The 21,793-nt window shown below is 41.2% G+C and overlaps 1 protein-coding gene across 1 annotated transcript; it reads left to right on the plus strand.

The window, feature by feature from the left end:
• The first annotated feature begins 1,682 nt into the window (after positions 1 to 1,682).
• Positions 1,683 to 21,562, plus strand: LOC138813113 (zinc finger protein 25-like). The gene is made up of 7 exons (XM_070001332.1): positions 1,683 to 1,842; positions 2,190 to 2,261; positions 10,572 to 10,630; positions 18,305 to 18,431; positions 18,995 to 19,084; positions 20,199 to 20,299; positions 20,387 to 21,562. Exons 1-7 carry the CDS (start codon positions 1,683 to 1,685, stop codon positions 21,560 to 21,562), a joined length of 1,785 nt encoding a protein of 594 aa, XP_069857433.1.
• Positions 21,563 to 21,793: the final 231 nt, after the last annotated feature.

Genomic DNA, 21,793 nt, shown 5'->3' on the forward strand with positions numbered 1-21,793 from the left:
GATGGAGGCTTGAAGCCAGGCTAGGCAGAAAAATCTCTGGGGCTCTTAACCCAATTATACCAAAAAGTCAGAAGTAGAGCTAGGACTCAACAGTAGAATATCAGCCTTGCGTAAAAAAAATTCAACTTCGAGTGGAGAATGAGTCGGTCAGTGCGGGTGAGAAAGAGCAAGCTTTCTGGGTGCAACAGCACTGTGGCAGAGTGAGCACACAAAGCCAGCCCTAGGCTGACAAGGAAGGGCAGAAAAGACAGGAGAGGTTTGATTACTTTTATTGGCCAGCCCTGTGGGTTGATCCCAGGGCCTGGTTCCTGTTCCAGACCCTCAGTGTGCTGAAGGCTAGTGCTCTACCACTTGAGCCACAGCCCTGCCCTGCTGTTGGCTTTTTCTGAGTCTTTATTGGAAATAACACTTTCATGGACTTCCTGCCAGGCTGGCTTCAGAGATTGATCCTCAGATCGTGGCCTCCCGAGTAGCTAGGCATACAGGCATGAGCTACTACTTCCCCCCATTTCATTAACTCTTGTGTGTCATCCCCAGGAATGTGCACTGGAGCCAAGGTGACCCAAGCCTTCAGGGGAGCCCCAGACCCCGGGGGCTGAGCAAAGGCGGGGCTCCGCCACTATCTGCAAAGCCCAAAGACCTCGACTCCAGTGACCACAGAAGCATAGGAGGCAGGGATCAGATCCTGGAGTGCACTCCAACTGCACCAAAATGCACCATAAGCACCAGTGCCCAATGAGCAGGCAGCAGTGGAAAGTGCTATAGAGTCGGAGTGGGACAGCGCCATTGCTGTCTTGGGTTTGGTTAGTTGTTGCTGCTGCCACCAAGTGGACATGCGGATGTACTAAGGAGGTCAGGTCTGACTGTCCATATTGGCCACATGGTGATTGTAGAGTCTGGCATCTAGTCTTCATGCTGGGGGAGGAAAACCATCCTCCCAGATGAGAGGCGTGCCCGGATCCCTGGAGGCAGGGGTGGGCACTTGGCTGATAGGTTATTGAACCTGTCAGTCCAATGCCTGGGACTGGGAATTTCCTGTGGCTCTGCCCCGTGAACTGATCTCTTTAGGCCAGATGATGGGCGTGTCCAGATCCCTGGGGTGAGCACTTGGCTGATAGGTTATTGAACCTGTCAGTCCAGTGCCTGGGACTGGGAATTTCCGGTGGGTCTGCCCGTGCTCCGATCTTTTTAGGCCCGGATCAGCTTAAGTCTTGCCACGTGTGTCTCCCTAGTTGAGTGCTGGGTCCTGTCTCATCTTTGGTCATCATGCCATCGTAATTCAGATCTCCATGGAAGCTGAATTGCCTTGTTGGTATTGGCTTTATTTCTTTCCTCTTTAGCATGTTTGCTAGCTGTGTTATGTGTATTTGGGGGGCTGTGGGCCTTTGTAGCAACGGGCGGCCTGCAGCCTGTTAACTGTGTAATAAAGACTCCAATATTTTATATTCCCAAGTGTAGCTTCAGGGATAGCTCACAACCCAGCTAGTGCGGTGAAGGGCTGCTGGGCTCTGAAGGGGATTTTTCAGGCGGTGGTACTGGTGGCCCTGGTCTTCCTGCCCAATGTGGGGCTGTGGGCTTTGTACCAGGAGAGGCAGCTTGGTGGCACCTGTGGGGGGTTCAGAAAAAGTGCTGGTTCTAGCGGCTGGGCAGGTGAGTGCCTCGGTGCAGTGCAGCATGGAATAATGCTTTCCCTCTTCTCCAAATACTTTTCTGCTGCCCCTTCTTGCTCCTTCTCCTCCTGTCGAAGTCCTCAGAGGCGGCAGGGGGGAACATTTGCACTTTTCCCCGCTTTTTTCCCCCAGATCGGGCAAATTGAGGATGAAAATGTGTCCACTCAATTGAGTCAGAAATAAAACCCAGGGCCTTTGGTGCCCCAGTCTGGGACTCTTATTTCAAATTTCCATGCTTTACAGTCAGTCCTCCTTTCTGTTGCCCTCTCTCCTCCCCTGACCTCCCAATGTTCTCTTTCTGGGGAGAACCCTGTGTCCCAGGGTGTGATGCCTTCTGTAGGACTGGTTCTCTCCTCATCTCTGCTCTCCTCCCTCATCCCCCTCCCCCCCACCTCACCTGATCCTGTTGTTTCTGCTCAGGTCAGTCCCTTTTGCATTTTACCATTTGCACAGGGGCCCCTAGGCCCCCCTGCTCCCCTCTCCCTATTTGGCTTTCCCCATTCCTATTTTTTTTCTCAGATCCTGTGGATTCCTTGGGGAGTGAGTGCAGAGATCCTCTTGGAGCTTCAGGTGCCTTGGATAGGGTGAAAGGTGAGTTTCTGGTTCTTGAGGAACTTGCCACCTTTACCTCTCCAGGATATGGAGGTGTCCTGGTGGAAGGATCCCCCGAAATGTCCCAAAGCACAATTCCTTGAGGGTAGAATGCCACATGCCTTCCTCCTCTCCTCTGAATTGACGGGACTTGGTATTTTTTCCATTCCAAATTGTGATCATTTTTGTTATTGCCTTTTTGAAACTTAATCATGTACCTGTACCTGTGTACATGCATTAGGCTAAATTTGCATTTCTCTGTGTGTGTGTGTGTGTGTGTGTGTGTGTTCGTGTGTGTTCATGTGTTCAGATCCTGGGACTTGAATTCAGGGCCTGGGTGCTGTCCTTTAGTGTTTTTCACTCATGGCCCGTGTTCTGCCGCCTGATCCACAGCTCCACTTCTGGCTTTTTGGTGGTTCATTGGAGATAAGTGGTACAGATTTCACTGGCTTAGAACAAGGATTCTCATATTTCAGCCTCCTGAGTAGCTAGGATGGCATGTGTGAACCATTGGCACCTGGCTTTGACTGCTCCCTCACATCATTCCAACTCCCTTATCTCCTAGCAAGTCTATGGATACTTAAATTGCTTCCTATAGTAGGGCATTTCAGATTTGCTTATGTGATTTTTCCTGGTCCCATAAGAAGTGGGTAATTTGTATATCAGGATCTGACTTGACTGACTGTTGGCTGGCCTCAAAGGAAGAGGCTGAATTTTTTTTGTTGGGGGGGGGGGTCCTGTCATGGGGCCTGAACTCTGGGCCTGGGTGCTGTCCCTCAGCTCTTCAGCTCAAGGCTAGCACTCTACTACATGATCCATAGCACCACTTCCAGCTTTGTTCTTTTTGCTTATGTGGTGCTGAGGAATGGAACCCAGGGTCTCATGCATGCAAGACAAGTGCTCTACCACTGAGCCACCTTTCCAGCCCAAGAGGCTGAATTTTTGAGGTTGATGCTTTTCCTTTCTCCTCAGTCTCTGGCTGGTCTCTGGCCATTCTGGTGTCTTGAGTACAGAGGGCTCTTTGTTCTAGGGCTAATCAAATGGAGATTAGCAAATGCTCTAGTTAATACCTTGAGGTTAACTTGGCAGCTAAAAGTACATCCTGTAGCAGTTAATTGCCCTTGTCAGTGTTTGAATTGTGTGAGTGGGTTATGTGTCTTCTGTATTTTGCATATGCCAGACCCTCTGCATTTCATACATGTTGTCAGAGTCAGAAAGACAAAGACTTAAATGAAACTGTTGCTTCCTAACAACCACAATGGAACTGGGAATGGAGGGAGCCTCTGTAGCATGTGCAGTGGAGTGGGGAAAGGAGGTGAGCCACAGATAACCTAGCCTGGATCTCTCTTTGAGACCTCTCCTCTTTCCCAACTTCATATGGGAACTGAAGGAAAGCTGGTAACCAGGGCTGCTAACACTAGCCCAGGGCCTGCAGGCAGGGTTAAACTCTCCTCAGCAGGGATGATTAACAGGTCTGGCCTTATCCTGGAGTAATGGAGCTGGCAGAGGGGAGGTTCAGGAGCCTCTAGAGAAGCTCACCCCCACTTCAGGGTGATGGGTCCTAGGTATGAGCCTAGCTCCAGGGTCTCTCAGTGGGCCCTGGCCTTATGGATTACCAGAGTGCTAGTTAATAAAGGAATATAATTAGTTAGCTGGGCACCAGTAGCTCATGCCTGTAATCCTAGCTACTCAGGAGGCTGAGAGCTGAGCTCATGATTCAAAAACAGCCTTGGCAGAAAAGTCTGAAACTTTGCTCTCCAATTAACTACCAAAAAGCCACAAAGTGGATCTATGGCTCAAGTCTCAGGAGCACAGAAGCTCGGGGACAGGATCCAGGCCCTGAGTTTAAGCCCTAGGATCAGTCCACAAAATAAAACCAAACTGAAACACAAAGTTACTCTTGTTGACTTTAAGAGTACTGTGCTATGGCTGGCAATTCTAGGTGCTTGTAGGACTCTCATTCCAGAAACCTGTAAGGAAACTAGGGTTCTGTGGGGTTTGAACTTGTCTAAGAGCTAGATTACCATTGTTCTTCCTGGAATTGTGCCCAAGGCTATCTAATTATTGGGCATGTACAGCCTTTTAATTTAACTTTCATTCTCTTGGAAGTGAGCTGTGGCTAAAGTGGTAGAGCATCAGCCTAGAGAGAAAAGGTTATGAGATAGCACACAGACCCAGACTTCAAGCACCAGCACTGGCACAAATAAATGCTCTCTCTTTTCCACCTATATGAGCCATGGAGAGACTGGTGTTGGAGTGAATGCAGTTGTGCTCTTTTGCTTACTAACTGGTGGGTCTTTCTGTACTTTATAGTGCCGGCTGTGGCTTGAAATCATGGCCTGGGTACTATAAACTGAGCTTTTTTGCTCAGTTTTACCACTTGAGCTACAGCTGTAATTCTAGGTTTTTAGGTGGCTCATTGGAGATAAGAGTCTCATGAACTTTCCTGCCCAGACTGGTTTGAACCATGATTTTCAGATCTTGGCCTCTCCTGAATAGCTAGGATAACAGATGTGGGCCACCAGCACCTGGCTTAGCTGGCTAAGATGCAAACCACCTGGAGGCAGCCCCAGAGACTTGGATTTAGTTAGTCAGGTTGGGGCTGGCACTGTACTCTGTGTCTGTGTGTCTGTATGTACTTGTGCAGTTGCCTAAACACAGGACCTCGTATTCTATTTCGTTTTTGTTGATGCTGGGGCTTGATCTCAGGGCTAGGGACATATCCATGAGAGTCTTTTTCTCAAGGCTACCACTGAGCCACAGCTCTATTTCCAGCTTTTTCTGAGTAATTTACTGAAGATAGAATTTCATGGAGTTTTGTGCCCAGGCTGGCTTTGAACTGTGATCCCCAGCATCCTGAGTAGCAGCAGCAAGGATTACAGATATGAGCCAACAGCACCCAGCTCATATTTATAAAGAAGGATGAGGTAGTGATTATCTTTTATCGTAAACTTGCCTCTGGGCATAAATAGTTTGTGTACTACTTGTTGTTGTTATTGTTGTTGTCAAGTCAGAGGTGGGGATGGAACTCAGGACCTTGTACTTGTCAGGACAGGCTTCTCCAAGAGCTAAATCCCCAGCCCCACCTCATATTTTTTATTGCTTTTTTCCCCTCACAATTGGTGCTCTACCAGATGAGCACCATCTCTATTTCTGTTTTATGTTTTTGATTTTTTTCTTGTTAATTGGAGATAAGGGTGTCAGACTTGCCTGCCCAGGCTGGCTTTGAACTGCAATCCTCTCCTCTCAACCTCAGGAAGTAGAATGGTGGGTTTCCAGAGCCTGGGAAAAGGCATGGATGGGTACTGCTAATTAATAGGTACCCAATTTCAGTTTGGGATACTGAGAAAGTTCTAGAAGTTGATATCAGTGAGGTTGCTTGAAATGTGATTGTACTTAAAGCCACTGAAGTGTATACGTATACTTGGTTCGTATAGCATGTTTTATGCTATACTTATTTTCACACAATGAGAGAATAATTAACATTGCAGCCAGAGAGGGGCTGGACAAGAAAGGTTGGCAGGAGGTGTAAAGTTCACTCATTCAGTTTCTCATCACCAAATATCTGTTGTTGGACCCTTTGTGCTTGGCCTGTGTCAAGTTGGAACAAAGGCAGTGGGTAGGTTGCTTAGATCTGGCCCTCTATTACTTGAGCCACAATTATACTTCTGGCTTTTTACAGGTTAATTGGAGATTAATCTCTCAGATTTAGCTGCCATGGCTGGCTTTGATCTCAATATACTATCTTAAACTCATGAGTGGAACCTGCTCTTTTTTTTTTTTTTTTGTCAGTCATGGGGCTTGAACCCTGGGCTTGGGCGCTATCCTTGTGATCTTCAGCTTAAGGCGAGTGCTCTACCCGCTTGAGCCACAGCACCACTTCTGGTTTTCTAGTGGTTTATTGGAGATAAGAGTCTCATGAACTTTCCTTCCCTGAGCTGGCTTTGAACCGTGATCCTCAGATCTCAGCCTCCAGAGTAGCTAGGATTACAGGCGTGAGCCACCAGCTCCCGGCCTGCTCATTTTTTTTTGTTGTTTTTGGTTATCAGGCTTAAACTCAGTGCCTGGGCACTGACCCTGAGCTCTTCTGCTTAAGGCTAGTTCTCTACCACTTCGAACCACTGTACTACTTTTGGTTTTCTGGTGATTAATTAGAGATGAGAGTCTCACAGACTTTGCTGCTCTTTAGCCTTGAACTTCAATCCTCTGATCTCAGCCTCCTGAGTAGTTAGGATTACAGGCAGGAGCCCCTGCACCTTGCTGGAGACCTGCTCTTCTATGAGGGAAGGGGCTCTGATTATCTCCATTTCACCGATGTAGAAACAGAGGCAAAAAAATTAAAATGACTTGTCTATGATGTCACAAGTTATTAAATGCCAGAGCTGGGGCTGTTATCTTTTAGCAAAGCTCACCCTCAAATAATACTCCATTTGTGTGGCCTTTGTCATCCCATCATATTCCTGTACCAAGGAATCAACAACACCCACAAGTGTGATTAAGAACATGGCTCTGTCTGGTGAGGAGAGTGCCTGGATTTGAGTCTCATATTCACTACTGAATTTGGATTGAGACGTTTGTATGGCCAAGATTCAAGTTTTGTGATCTTGTCTCTGGCCAATCATTTGTTCTGTGTTCCAGCGGCCAGGTCTGTACGACTAGGATAATTTATTACCAAGTTCACCTATTAAAGTCAGCTTTATAGTTCATTTGAGTGAAGATGGCAACCTTGGGCTGAGTGTCTCATTCAGTGGTATTCTGTACATTTTTAGCCAGAACTTTTTGCCTTGAATGGAGCCTGCAAGATGCAGAAGAGGGTCAAAACTGGGTGTAGAGTGGCTCTGCCCAATGGAAAGGGCAGAACTGATCATCTCTGCAAGCTGAGTGGCTTAGACAACAGTTGTTAACCCTCCCCTGGGGTCCACATCAGTCAGACCTTGGGCCCTTCCAGAGCAGCTCTGTAAGTCACAGGGGGGGGGATGTTGTTTATAGAGTTATTCAGTCAACTAATCCAGTAAACAGGATCAGCAGGACCTAGCTGGATTTATGGATTGCCAGAGGGCCTTTCACTGAAGGAGATGTGCTTGCTTGTGGCTCTTCTGCTCACCACTGGCCAAGCTTGAACTCAGTATCTGAACACTGTTCCTGGGCTCTTTGGCTCCAGACTGCTACTCTACCACTAGAGCCATAGCTCCATTTCTGGTTTTCTGGTGGTTAATTGAAGATAAGAGTCTTATGGACTTTCCTGCCCAGGTTGTCTTTGAATTGTAATCTTCAGATCTCAGCTTGCTGGGTAGCTAGGATCACAGGTATGAGGTACCAGCTCCCAGCCATTTTTTTTTTTTGGGCCCAAGTTTTTCTGTTTGTAGAATAGTGGTGTTCTGAGTACATTTGCAATATGTTTCTGTGTGTCTGTGTCTGTGTCTAATGGTCCTGGGGCTTGAACTCAGGGCCTGAGTACTCTCCATAAGCTGTTTTTTTTGTTTGTTTGTTTTTGTTTTGTTTTGTTTATTTGCTCAAGGTTAATGCTCTACCACTTGAGTCTAAGCTCCATTGCTGGCCTTTTGGTAATTAGTTGAGTAGCTAAGAAACAGACCTAAGCCACCAATGAGAAAGGTACATTTTACTAAAACAAATATGCCTACATCCAAAACAAGAATACACATGTCATGTCAGGTGCCCATGGCTCATGTCTGTAATCGTAGCTACTGTGTGAGCCTTGTGACAGGCTCTACCTTTTAACAGCAGTTATTTTTCCTCACTTACTTACTGTCTCCAGAATTCTTTCATTAGTTGGGCACCAGTTGCTCATGCATGTAATCCTCACTACTCAGGAGGCTGAGATCTGAGGATCACAGTTCAAAGCCCGCTTGGGCAGGAAAGTCCCTGTGAGACTCTGAGTTCCAATGACCCACTGTAAAACTGGAAGTGGAGCTTTTTGGCTCAAGTGGTAGAGTGCTAGCCTTGAGAACAAAAACTCATGGATAGCACCCAGATCAAGAGTTTAAGCCCCAGGACCAGAAAAAACATTCTTGCATTGTGCAGAAGTGACAGTACATACCACTAATCAATACTTAGAAGATTGAGTGTGATTAAGATTCCTTCCTAAGCCAGGGACCAGTGGTTCACATCTATAATCCCAGCTACTCAGGGAGCTGAGATCTGATAATCAAGGTTTAAAGCCAGCCTGGGCAGGGAAGTCTGTGAGGCCCTTATCTCAAATTAACCACCTTTTGAAAAGCCAGAAATGGAGGTGTCACTCAAGTGGTAGATCACTAGCCTTAAACAAAAGATCAAGGAGGGGGCTCAGACCTTGAGTTCAAGCCCCAGAATTGGCACACATGCACAATTTTTTCCTATGGTCTCTCTGTTCTCTTTGGCCTCTGCATGCAGGCCATGAAGGATGGCTGGTGTAGATTCAGAACCCCTGCTGCTTTGGTGGGTGCCAATGATGCCCATTGAGCAACGTTCTCTGACCCTTTTACCATTTCCATGGCTCTGCTCCTCAGCACTGAACACCTGTGGCTTTCTTTAGAGGAGAAAGCAAAATAGACGGATGACCAAATGGATTAGGGCAGCAGGAGGAGATTGTTCACTGCAACTCAAGGCTCTCCAAGTTCAGGCTTGCACAGAACCCCATATCACCCTGTTATCCTTTTCTTCTGCTGCTGATCCCCTGGAACATCGTACACCTTATGTATAATCATTTCATGGACTTCCTGGAAACCTTGAGGAAGCATCACTCCTTCATTGCTGTCTATTCTTCTCTGTCCACATACTGTCTTCACTGGGTATATCCCTCTTCCCCAGCATTCCTTCAGTCTCCATGGAAGTGCATTGAAGGGACATAGGCATGTAAATGAGAGTCACTGTCTGACAGATCTATCGAGTGTGTGTGTGTGTTATGTGTGTGTGTGTGTGTGTGTGTGTGTATGTGTGTGTGTGTGATTCCTAGGGTTTGAACTCAAATCTGGATGATGCCCTTGAGCTTTTTGGCTCAAAACTCATCCTCTGCCACTTGAGCCACAGCTCCATATCCAGGTTTTTGGTAGTCAATTGTAGATAAGATTCCACTTGGTTTCCTTCCCAGGCTGTCTTTGAACCATGATCCTTAGATCTCAGCCTCCTGATTCAGCGAGGTTTACATGCATGAGCCACCAGTGCCTGTCCCTAAGCCTTTTTAATTTACCTTCCAGGTCACTGAAAGCCCAAAAGTTCTTCAGACAATCTGACAACTCTCCAGGAGTCATAACTGTCCTTGATTCTCTGCCCTGATGAGGGTGCTCTGAGTATTTGGATACAAGGAAATGTGCCATTTGACAATCATCATTGAAACATTATAACACAAAAAATATGTGTTGTATACATTTTCCCTCTATAAATTTAGGTGAAAAATACTGAGTCACAATATTCGTGTTCTCCATGGTGTTTAAATATGTAAATGAATGTTAGAATACAAATGCTCAGTGGAGTCCTAGGATATCTTTGCATTAGTAGAATAATAGATCATACATCTCTAAGTGTGTTTGAGTAATAGCTAGTTTTAGTGAAGATGTGACTTTTTGATTATTCAATTATTTTTGTAGGAACATCAGTTTTTATGAATTCTGTATGTACATTAACAGAGAAATGAATTGCTTTTGTATTATCTGTTAGGGTATATTAGACTTTGCCAGAAAACCATGCAAACATCCAGGTACAAAGAACAAAGAAAGTTTTATTGACAGCAGTGGAACTGGCAAGACCTCACAAGTGAAGAGTGAGAAGAAGTACCGGCTATTGTTTGAGGTGACCTATATAACGAGGGGCTAGGAGGTGGAGATCCCAGTGTGGACATGTGGACCAAGGGATCCATCATGGTGGACTAGGATTTATGGCTGCTGTCCAAATAGTAGATAAGGGGCTCTGCATCTGCCCAGACCTTAAGGTCACTCTAGGGAGTTCTTGCTGCCTTATATGGTGGTAACTACCTCAGAAGAGTACCATCTCAAGGTAAAGGGGGCTTGGAGGGAGGCTGATTATTAACTGCCTTTCCTTAATGGGCCTAGTGTTGACCAGGAAGGGAGCATGCCAATGTGGAAAGGGGAAGGAGCATGCTTAGCTATGGGAAATAATCTTACTGGGCTAACAATATCTAGCAACTAATGGACTGTGGATTTGTCTTTAGTGGAGAGTTTGATGCTTTACTTGATACATAAAAAATTCTTCTCCCATAAGAAGGCCTTTCCTCCCATGTATAATATTTTGAGGAGGAAAATTTCAGGAAAATCACACAGGTTCTTTCCTGACTACCTCATTTGCCTTCTCTCCCAGCCATGCTTCCTGAATCTTCTGTTCATTGTCAACAGCAAGAAAGAGTGAAAGATTCTCTGGTGAGTTGCATTTTATTTCTCATTTTGTATTACATTCCATCTTATGAACTTAAAGGTGTCCAAGATTTAAAAACAGAAAAACAGATTCAGCTTCAGGAACATGTTCATAAATCCCATAAAGATGGCTATTAAGTTTAGCATATTTTAATAAAATCTGACATTCTGTCTATGTTAAGTGCAGATTTCCTTCAGCTTGTTTCTAGTTTTTCTTATGTGAGAAAATGTAGTCACACTGTGATGTGATTCAATAACCTAGAGGAGGTGACATCTCATGGAAGATAAAGGTTTCCTAGCAACTTGTCAGAGATCCCGTCCTCATGAATAACATTGAACTGTCTTAATGAAGTCTTTGAATGTTTTAGAGGACTGAGTAAGCAATATGTACTTAAATTACTCTTCATACCTTATTGGACTGCTTCATGGTCATTTTCTTACTTGAAACTTAGGCTATAGGCAATGATATGGTCTATGATTTTTCTAGAAATCCCTCTATTTTTTTCTAAGGTGTCCTCACAGGATTCCCCACCCCCCTACTATTTTCTGTTTCAATCTTTGTTTTCTGCTCTCTAGCTTTGCTTATTTGTATCTTTCTTTATGTATCTATTTTTCTTTCTGTATTTTTTTTTCTCCCAGCCTGTCTTCCCTCCATCTGTCTCTCACTTTTTACTTTTCTTCGAATGCTGTGTCTGGGAACTAGTTTTTCTTACAAATTTTCCTTTGCTGCAGTGGCTCTTAGAATTGACATTTTTCTTATGGTTTGATTTTTTCTGTATTCCCTTTGAAGACAGGTCTTGCTATGTAGTCTAGCTTGCTCTTGAAATTTTATGTAGCCTAGGCTGGCTGGTAATCCCAAATTCAGGGAGTATAGGTATATTCCATCCTTTTTGGCTACATTAAACCATTACATATGGCCACATTGTTTTATGGTCATGCCTTCCATCCTTCTACAGCATTTTTTACCTTCCATAAATGAAGCTGTAAAAATCATTAAATACACAGCTCCTACCAGTCTTTGGAACCATTATATTACTGGGTCTATGTGTTTGTTTATCCATGGAAGAGCAGTAAGGGAAATCATACCATGGCTGATACTTGATGCCTGGTGTATTTTATTTAGCTTATTGTATTCAAGATTTATCCCTGCTGTAAAATGTATTAAAGTTTTCTTCCTGTTAAACACATTTATCTATTCTTTCCAGGCTTCTGTCTTTTGGTTATTGTGAGTAGTTGTTGTGTAGTGATTCTCCAAATAATTGTTCTAGTCCCTGCTTTCACTTCCATTGGTATAAATCTAGAAATAGAAGTGCTAGGCCATATTCCTTTCTTTCTTTCTTTCTTTTTTCTTTCTTTTTTTTGCTTATGTGGTGCTGAGGAATCGAACCCAGGGCCTCAGGCATGCAAGCAAGTGCTCTACCACTGAGCCACCTTCCCAGCCCCTAGACCATATTCCTATGTAATTCTATATTTAGTTCTTTTAGAAGTCTCCATACCATCGTTGATTGTTTTACATTCCTGCCAGAAATGCATCAAAATTCACTTTGTTTTCACATCTTTCTCAACAGTTGTTAGACTTTGGAAACTTTTTTGTTTTTGTTTAATAAAAGTGTGTATGAAGAAGTAGATATTTCATTTTGATTTGAATTTTTCTAATAACTATTGACATTGAACTTTTTTATATTTAATGAGCTACCTGTATACTTTTTAGAAAAGTCTCTTCAGTTTTTTCCATTTTTAAATTAGATTTTGTGTTGTGGGGGGATGATTAATTATAGGATTTTGTTTTATGTGAACTCTGGGCCTGGGTGCTGCCCCTCAGCTCTTCAGCTCAAGGCTAGCACTCTACCACTTGATCCACAGCACCACCTCCGGCTTTTTCTGCTTATATGGTGCTCAGGAATCAAACCCAGGGCCTCAGGCATGCAAGGCAAGCACTCTACCACTGAGCCACCTTCCCAGCCCCGTTGTTTTATGTTTTTAATTCACTTTGGTTAGTAATCTATTTAGAGAAAAACTAATACTGTGCTTTCTCTTCCTTGTTCATCACACCTTCTGATATACAATGTTTTAATTATATGCACTAAATTTGATTTTGTTTAGTATCAAACACTTTTGGTGTCCTATCAAAGGAGTCACTGTCAAGTCTAATGTCATGAAACTTTCCTCCCTTCTTCTCTTCTTTTCCTTTCCCTTCCCTTCTTTTTCCCTTTTTTCCACTACTGTCTTGTCAGCTCTTCTTTTCTCTGCCCCTTTTCTCTCCTCTCCCCACTCCACTCATTTTCATTTCTCTTTATGTCTGAGGACTTACTGTGTTGTCACAATTAGTGTCAAAGCCCCAACCATGCTTTCTTGTGCTAGTACTAGATCTTGAACTCAGTCAGTCAGCTTCCTCAATCACTGTTGACACGCTCATTTAAGCCATGCCTCCAACCTGTTATTAGCTATTTAATTTGAGTTGTCCACCAAGGCTGCTTCCAGACCTCAGCCTCCTTAATAAGTAGGATACATTCTCGTTCCTGAAGCTCTTGTTTTTGTTTTTCTTACCAGCACATACTGTTACTGGCTTATGTGGAATTAATATTCAACCTCAACTCCAAAATTTCAAATGAATTTGAGTTGTCTACAATGCTGGCTTCCAGATCTCAGCCTCCTTGAGTAGCTAGGGTCTGATAACAGTCTTGAGCTAGAGCACTTGTTTTGATTTGCTTTTTTCTTACCTGAACATTTAATACTAACAGTTAATTTGATACTAAAACAAGGTTATTGTTACTGGTTTATATAGAATTAATATTCACCCTCAATTCCAATATTTCACATTTCAAATTAAGCCTTGTATTTTATTTCTAATAGTTGTAACTATTCTAACTGGTATATTTTCTTCACTAAGCAAACAGTGTAGGCTAGCACAACTACATGGAAGGATTGTTTTATAATTAATTTAATTTATTGTTATAGAGATACAGAGAGATTACAATTACATATCAGGTAATGAGTATATTCCCTTTCACAGAGGGTCTTCCTTTCCTTATTTTCACAATTCCTCCCTCCCTTCTCTAATCATGAGTTGTATAGTTTATTTTCATTAGTGTCTAATGAATTCCACTGCTGTACTTTTTCCCTGTTTCCCTGGAGTTCTATGACTTTCCCCCACCCTCCAGAAAATATACCTGTGAATAGATCATACATAGTTAAAAGCATTTGCTTTTAGTTCAAAGGTGAAGTAACAAAGTGACTGCTTTTAATAGCCTATAAAACATAGTGATAATGTACATTTCTCCCATATCCATACTAATTTCCCTGTGTTTATTTCACTCATCGATTTTTAGAAATATATTACTTAACTGTAATGTGTTTATAACCTAGCTTTATATCTCATTTTTTTCTAGGAAGTTTGTCTTGAGAATTACTCTCATTGTTTTGGTCTTCGTAAAATTAATACTTCAGTACTTTATAAACAGCATTTAGTTTGAAATAATGCCAGTGATATGTATGTACTGCTGATGTTTTGTCCTGATGTTTATAAATTAGAGGAGTATTACTTTTCCAATAGTAATGGAAGATTAAAAAATTACAATTCTGTGGCCTTTTTTGCACAGTTCCTTGATCTCAGTAACTGGGCATTCATTCTCTCTAAGCTTCTTTCCCTGAAGTCTAGCACTCACTGCTTGAGCCACAGCACCACATTCAGCTTTTTTTGTTCATGTGGTACTGAGGAATCAAAACCATTACTTCATGCATGCTAAGCAAGCACTCTTTATAAGCCATGTTCCCAGCCCTAAATTTATTGTCTTTTTATTTTCTTTTGGTAGAATTCTTTGGTCTCAGGCCTTCATATTTACCAAGCAAGTAAAGTATTAATTGATACATATGCCTAGTGCAAATACTTTGTGTATAATACACTTGTGCATTTGTATATTGAATCTTAATAAATTAGTTTTTCTTCCATGAATCATTTCAGAAAGATTACCTAAAACCTAACATATGTTCTACAGATTTCCTTTTAATGACCTTGTCCTATGTGTACATGCATGTTGGCATCTTATTCTTTTGAAGCAGGATAATTTTTTGTAACAGTCTTAAAAGGCAGATGTGTTATTAATGAATTATCTTTCCATTTAAATATCTCCTATCTACATTTTCTGAAGAGTTCCTCTACCCAATGGATTATCTATTGAAGATTATTTTCTTTCAATACTTTACACACATATTTCCTTTTTGTGTGCTAGTCAGCATTCACCACTGGTATTGTCACACATGGCTGGATTGGTAGGATGATTGTTGGCCATTCTTCCTTTGTAATGGGGTTCAAAATGGGAATCAAAAGACTTTCCTTTTAGCCTCTGCAAAACAAATTAGTACTATATTTCATTTCACCTTTTAAAATTTTCTTCTGTAGGTTTTAGGTAGCATCACTTTTTATCCTTTTTATACTCTGTTGTGCTTGTGGTCATATTTCACATTTTTTTGGTCATTTTTTAATGTTCCATAAGCCTTTTGCCCTTTGCCTCCATCCTTCAGTAAAGGACTGATAAAATGCAATTGTAGTCAAGGAACATTTTATTCCTCTGCCACCTAAATTTCTTACTGTAGGAGGTATGCAATGTTCACAAAAGTTCATGTAGCAGTTCTTACAGAGGAAGGAAGTATCAGGGTATCTATGACCACATTTCAATCATTAGAATTTCTTCAGGCTGGGGAAGCATCAGCTGCTGCATGGGGAGAAGGCTGAGGCCACTGCTCCACGGGCCCCTGGCCCTCTGTGCCTGTGTCTGGGAAAGCCAGTGTAAGAAGAAGATAGTCTTTCCCCAGCCACCTGGATAATCAAGAGTTTGGGACAGATCCTTTGATAGTGAGGAGCCAGGAGAAAAGCACAGAGTATGGTGTTGAAATGGATTAATAAGGAATAATGTTCTCTTATATTCTGTTATGTAATGACAGCCCATATCATGGAGGTGTATTTTTTTAACAATTCATTTTCCTACAGCCTACCCAACAAACCACCTGAGGTTGCGTTTACAACAAGAATTTAGCATCCAAATATTAACAATATTGACAGTATTTGTCTTGATATTCTAAGGTCACAGTGGTCTCCTGCTTTAACTATTTCTAAAGTTTGTTTATCCATTTATTCACTGCTATGTGATCCGATCCTAGATGACCTCCTAGTGCCAGAGATTGCACGGACAATAAAACAGACAGAGACAAATACAACAGAGTATCTCGGGAATAGAATCAAAAGTATGTCATGTGATGCTACCTAAAAGTCAGAATAACCTGCATTATAGCTGGAATGAACTTGAAACTACTGTTCCTTTTTTGATTTCTTATCTGGCTGCTCCCCTATCAGACATCATCTTTTCTTTTAAATTTTATTTTTCACTTAGCTCCCTCCCTCCATTCATTTACATTCTCATCTGAGTAGACTTAAGTTCTTCCAGCTTTGGACAATAACTGCTTTTAGAAACTGTAGTTACAAGAAAGCAGTTGCCCAAGACTCAAATTTTTTTTTAAAGTTCAGCATTTGTATTATACAGCCAGTATGTTCACTTTTTTTTTTTTTTTTTCTCAGTCATGGGGCTTGAACTCTGGGCCAAGTGCTGTCCCTCAACTCTCCAGCTTAAGGCTAGCCCTCTACCTCTACTTCCTATATTCACTCCTTTTTTTTCTTTTTTTTGTGCTTTTCTTTTTTTCATTGTGAAAATACTGTACAGAGGGGTTACAATTACATGGGCAAGATAATGAATACATTTCTTATCAAGCATTGTAGCCTCCTCCTTTGTTTCCCCTTCCCATCCTTTCCCATCCTTCCCCCAACCCCCACCCAACCTATATTCACTCTTAACCTGATTATGAAACCAAACCATTCCTCACTACTCTAACATGATAAAGAAGCCACCTGAGGGGGCGGGAGCTGGATTCTCAGTTGTCACATCAAAGGAACCAACATTCTAGCAGCATCCATTCTTGTTGAAGCCTTCCACTGTTAGAGATTTGAGGTTACATGTACTTTATGCTCCTAACTGATGTGGCTGGAGAATTGATATTGAATTTATAGTATCAGCAGAACAGAAAATGTGGTGTATTTTATACAGGTCAATAAAGAATTGAGCTGTTCTTCTCCAGAGAATGGAAATTAGAAGTCAAACACCCTTTGTATTTCAAAATAGGGTGTCAAACATTTTGTAATTTTCATTTAAATTCTTAGGAGGCTATTAGTTAAACTGTCTTCCAATACACTGCTTAATATAGCACTGAATAAATGATGCAAGGTATTACTGGAGAAGTGATTGATAGCTCTGCTAGTAATTGATTTATTTTTCTTCAATAAAGTTTCATAAACCAATTAGCTGCCTGAATTAATCAGTATGGGGAATATATTTTGTAAATGGAAAGCTGTTTTTATTATTTTCCATGTACATTTCCTAACTAAACCTCTTTATCATGTGCATTTGAAGCTGGGGGGGGGAGGGGAAAAGGGAGTAATAGTGGGTTACAGTTTACAAAATAAAGTACTGTTGTGGGAGTCGTAATGAGGCTGTGTTGAATATAACCATGAGATATTGGGCATCCCTGGGTTTATTCAGCCATTTACAGTAATGAGCATTAAATGCAGCAGATATCATTTCAGGTGACTTAACATGAATAAATAAACTCAATGCTACTGTAAAAAATTTTAATAACAGAAACAGTTAACAAAAATATTTTTATGTGCTAAGTCAAATCTTAAAATGTCCAAATCAGTCATTAGCTACTCTCTTGAGTATTGTTAACTCTCTTTTACATTCACATGAACACTGCTTTTCGTAGGTTGATGAATATGGTATATATTCGATATAATATCCTGAATGTGTTGTGCTTGCTTATGTGAGAGCACTTTTTTTTTTTTTTTTTGCCAGTCATGGTGCCTGAACTCTGGGCCTGGGCACTGTCCCTCAGCTCTTCAGCTCAAGGCTAGTGCTCTACCACTTGAGCCACAGCACTACTTCCAGCTTTCTCTGCTTATGTGGTGCTGAGGAATCGAACCCAGGGCCTCATGCATGCAAGGCAAGCACTCTACCACTGAGCCACCTTCCCAGCCCCCATGTGAGAGCACTTTTTAAGTGAGGCAGAATATGAAAATGCAAGAAAAGTTTCTTGTTTACTTCATTGTCACCCTGATACATAGGAAATTTTATCAAAGTAAGCTAAACATACTCTTTTACTACCTAGACTTAATGTGGTCATGCCAGATTATTATCTCCTTAGAAATGTATTCTGATGTATTAGGGAAACTATTTTTTTTTATTTTTGTTGTCTGTGTGGTTTGAACTCAGCATGGGTGCTGTCCCTGAGCTCTTCAGCTCAAGACTAGCACACTACCACTTAAGCCACAGAGCCACTTCTGGGTTTTTCTGCTTATGTGGTGCTGAGAAATCAAACCCAGAGTCTCATACATGCAAGGCAAGCACTCTAATACTGAGCCACCTTCCCAGCAGGAAACCTTGTATTTTAATTACTAAGTTAATACAGTGGCAAACATTTCTACTTTGATCATTCTTTCTCCCACTGTATAGATAACACAGCAAGCTCCAAACATTTTTATATAAGATAAAATGCATACCTGTAGATGAATGAAATTCCAGCCTTGGTTTTCTCATGACTCAGGGCTAATTACTTGACAGAAATGTGTCCTTACAGAAGCTAGTGTCATTTGATGATGTGGCTGTGGACTTCAGCTGGGAGGAGTGGCAGTACCTGGACGTTGCTCAGAGGACTCTGTATAGAGATGTAATGCTGGAGATCTACCGTAACATTGTGTCCTTGGGTGAGCAAAAGTCACATTAACTTGTAAGGTCACGTGCTTTGTTTTTAGTAGATATATGAATATTTATGTTATTTAGATGTAGCATTCTCTTCCCAACCTTGAGCATATTATTGTAAATGGTTATACAATCTAGAATATAATGTATATTACTGTTGGAAAGATGATCTGGAAACCACAGATTTAAAATGGGTATTTATAATTCAAAACTGGCAATTAGGTACAATGGAGCTGGTCTGTTATCCTAGCTACTCAGGAAGCTGAACTGAGGATTTTGATTTGAAGCCAGAAATGGCAGAAAAGACCCCATGACACTCATTTTCAATTAACCACTCAAAAAGTGAAAGAGGGGCTGGTACTCTTAATTGGTAGAATGCTAGCCTTGAGCAAAATAGCTGATTTCAAACCACACAAAAAGAAAAATAAATCCAAAGCTGGGGGAAAGTCAACCATGGAGTCATTGAGAAATAACAAGATTTAGGAGCAACCTTGTGAATAGATGGTCAAATCTTACAGCAAAGATGACCCAGCATGATCAATAATTCTTCACTATTTCTTATTAACAGGGCACTGTGTTCCTAAACCTAACTTGATCGTCAAACTGGTGCAAGCAGTAGAACCAAGGATAAGAGAAGCCTCAAGCAAAAATTTCACAAGTGAGTTAAAGCATCTTGTGTAGTGATGTTTTTGCCAGAGCTCTGTTGGTAGATTCGTCTTGCACTGTTCTGAGCAATAATGTTCCCAATTCTAAGTCCTGTGTGGCAAACAAATAGATGATCCTTTCTCTTAAAGACTAGTAAATCAAGAATTCATGTGGACACTAACTGAATTTGTTGTGGCTATAGAGATAAAGTTTGCAATTCTCTTTGTCTTTGTGGAAATCATTCTGAAACAGAAAAACTAAACAAGAAATGTAGAAAATAAGATTTTATTTTCTTTGAAACTAGGACTATGTACGTATGAAGAAATAAGGAGTACTCCAGGCCTGTTCTCCTGATGAGTATAATAGATCATCAGTGCTGGAAGACATACACTGGGATTCAGAACTGCAGATTTTAGTCTAGAGAGGATGATTATTTGGCTGATGAGCTGAAGAATCTTTGTTCTTCCATGCTTCTGATAGGCAGGAATATCAGAAAAGGAATTTTAAAAAGACTTTGATCCACAGTGAAGACAAAGAAAGTTTAAAATTCCCATAGGTACCTCATAATTCTTAGTAAGAAGTTAGAACTTAAGAGATGTAGGTGTAAAACCTTACTTCTAGGAACAATTCCTGCTTACTTGATAGGCAAAGTGATATATAAACAATATTATGGTTTCTGAGAATGGAAAATATTTTTGTTCCTCACCTAATGGTTGAGAAACAATAAAACAAAATATATAAATTATTTCAAGGAAATAAAAAATAACTATTCCCTTGTGCCAAACAAAATAAAAATTGAGAAAAACAACCCCAAGAATACTAAAGGGTATAGTTCGTACACAGCTTACTACTCTGACAGTACATGGGTAAGTAATTTGAGGAAGTATTTCCTCTGTTATAAAACGAAGAAAATTGAAACACAAAAATTCTTTTCCATTGTAAAACATCAGTATTACTTTCTTAATTTAGACATTATGGAGAAAAGCATATATTTATCACCAATCAATTCCTACTCTGATATGTTAAAATATGTAATAATTAGAATGAGTAAAAATGTCTTTACCTTTACAGTAAGGAATCTTTGGATCTCATTTGTGTTTTGTCTTTTTTTCTGTGACTTATTTTAGATATCCAAGAAATGGAGGACGTGAATAAAATGTGCCAGCAAAATCCAGATGAAAGTCCATGTGAAGTCTTAGTCACAAATAGTAATACAGTGGAGGAAGGAGTGAGTTTAGTAACTTTTCATAAGGCAGAATGAATATAACCATAGTGAATATAGAGAATGCTATTATAACTCTGCTCTCTTTTTCAGAAAATACTTCAGGGAGGAAGAAAAACTCCTGGATGTAGTCTATGTGGAAAACTGTTCAACTTAAGACCTACAGTCCCTACTCATGAGAAAAGATACACAAGAGAGAAACATTGCATATGTGGTGCATGTGACAAATCTTTCAGTCAGGAAATAGACCTTATGAAGCCTCAGAGCAAATATCCAGAGAATTCCAATGAGTATATCCAGTGTGCAAAATTTACCTCTCAGATGTCAGACCTGAATTTACATTCTCAAACACCAACAGAAGAAAAACTCTATGAATATGAGGAATATAGACAATTTTCCACCCATAGAAATCACCCCAAAGAGAAACGTAATGAATGTAACAAATGTGAAAAGTCATTCAAAAAGAAGTCACAACTCCTTTTGCATCAGAGAATACACACCGGAGAGAAACCTTATGAATGTATCAAATGTGGAAAGTTGTTCAGACAGAAGACACACCTCACTTTGCATCAGAGAACTCACACAGGAGAGAAACCTTATGAGTGTAAGGAATGTGGAAAGTCTTTCAGACAGAAAAATAGCCTTGTTTTACATCAGAGAAGACACACAGAGGAGAAACTTTTTGAATGTGATAAATGTGGAAAGACTTTCGTGCGGAAGTCACCCTTCATTTTGCATCAGAGAATACACACAGGAGAGAAATGTAATGAATGTAACAAATGTGGGAAGTCATTCAGACACCAGTCAAGACTTCTTTTGCATCAGAGAACACACACAGGAGAGAAACCTTATGAGTGTATCAAATGTGGAAGGTCATTCAGACAGAAGATACACCTTACTTTGCATCAGAGAACTCACACAGGAGAGAAACCTTATGAGTGTAAGGAATGTGGACAGTGTTTCACCTGGAAGTCACAACTTGCTGTTCATCACACTGTACACACAGGAGAGAAACCTTACAAATGTAACACATGTGGAAAATCTTTCGGACAGAAAGAAAACCTTGCTTTACATCAGAGAAGACACACTGGGGAGAAACCTTATGAATGTGATAAATGTGGAAAGGCTTTTGTACGGAAGTCACCCCTCATTTTGCATCAGAGAATACACACAGGAGAGAAACCTTATGAATGTAACAAATGTGGGAAGTTGTTCAGACAGAAGATACACCTCACTTCACATCAGAATATACACCAAAGAGCAACATGAATGCAACAGGTGTGGAAAGTCTTTCATGCAGCAGTCACATGTCACTTCACATCATAGTTTACACAGGAGAGAAACCTTATGAATGCAACAGGTAGAAAGTCACCTACAAGGCAGACCTTACTAAACATCAGAGAAGTCACACGGGAGAGAAACCCTGTGAATGTAAGAATTGTGAAAAGTCCTTTACCCAGAAGTCAAAATTTAATACTCATGTGAAGACACACTCATGAG

This window comes from Dipodomys merriami, unplaced genomic scaffold (genome assembly GCF_024711535.1).
Source record: "Dipodomys merriami isolate MVZ:Mamm:240054 unplaced genomic scaffold, mDipMer1.0.p SCAF_587, whole genome shotgun sequence".
NCBI lineage: Eukaryota > Metazoa > Chordata > Mammalia > Rodentia > Heteromyidae > Dipodomys > Dipodomys merriami.

What these genes read in the sequence shown, in the direction of transcription:
- LOC138813113 (XM_070001332.1), top strand. Translation starts at nt 1,683, where the DNA reads ATGCTTTCCCTCTTCTCCAAATACTTTTCTGCTGCCCCTTCTTGCTCC. An exon ending in AAATGTGTCCACTCAATTGA is followed by an intron (nt 1,843 to 2,189) that starts GTCAGAAATAAA and finishes TTTTTTTCTCAG; the next exon opens with ATCCTGTGGATTCCTTGGGG. An exon ending in CTCAAGCAAAAATTTCACAA is followed by an intron (nt 19,085 to 20,198) that starts GTGAGTTAAAGC and finishes GACTTATTTTAG; the next exon opens with ATATCCAAGAAATGGAGGAC.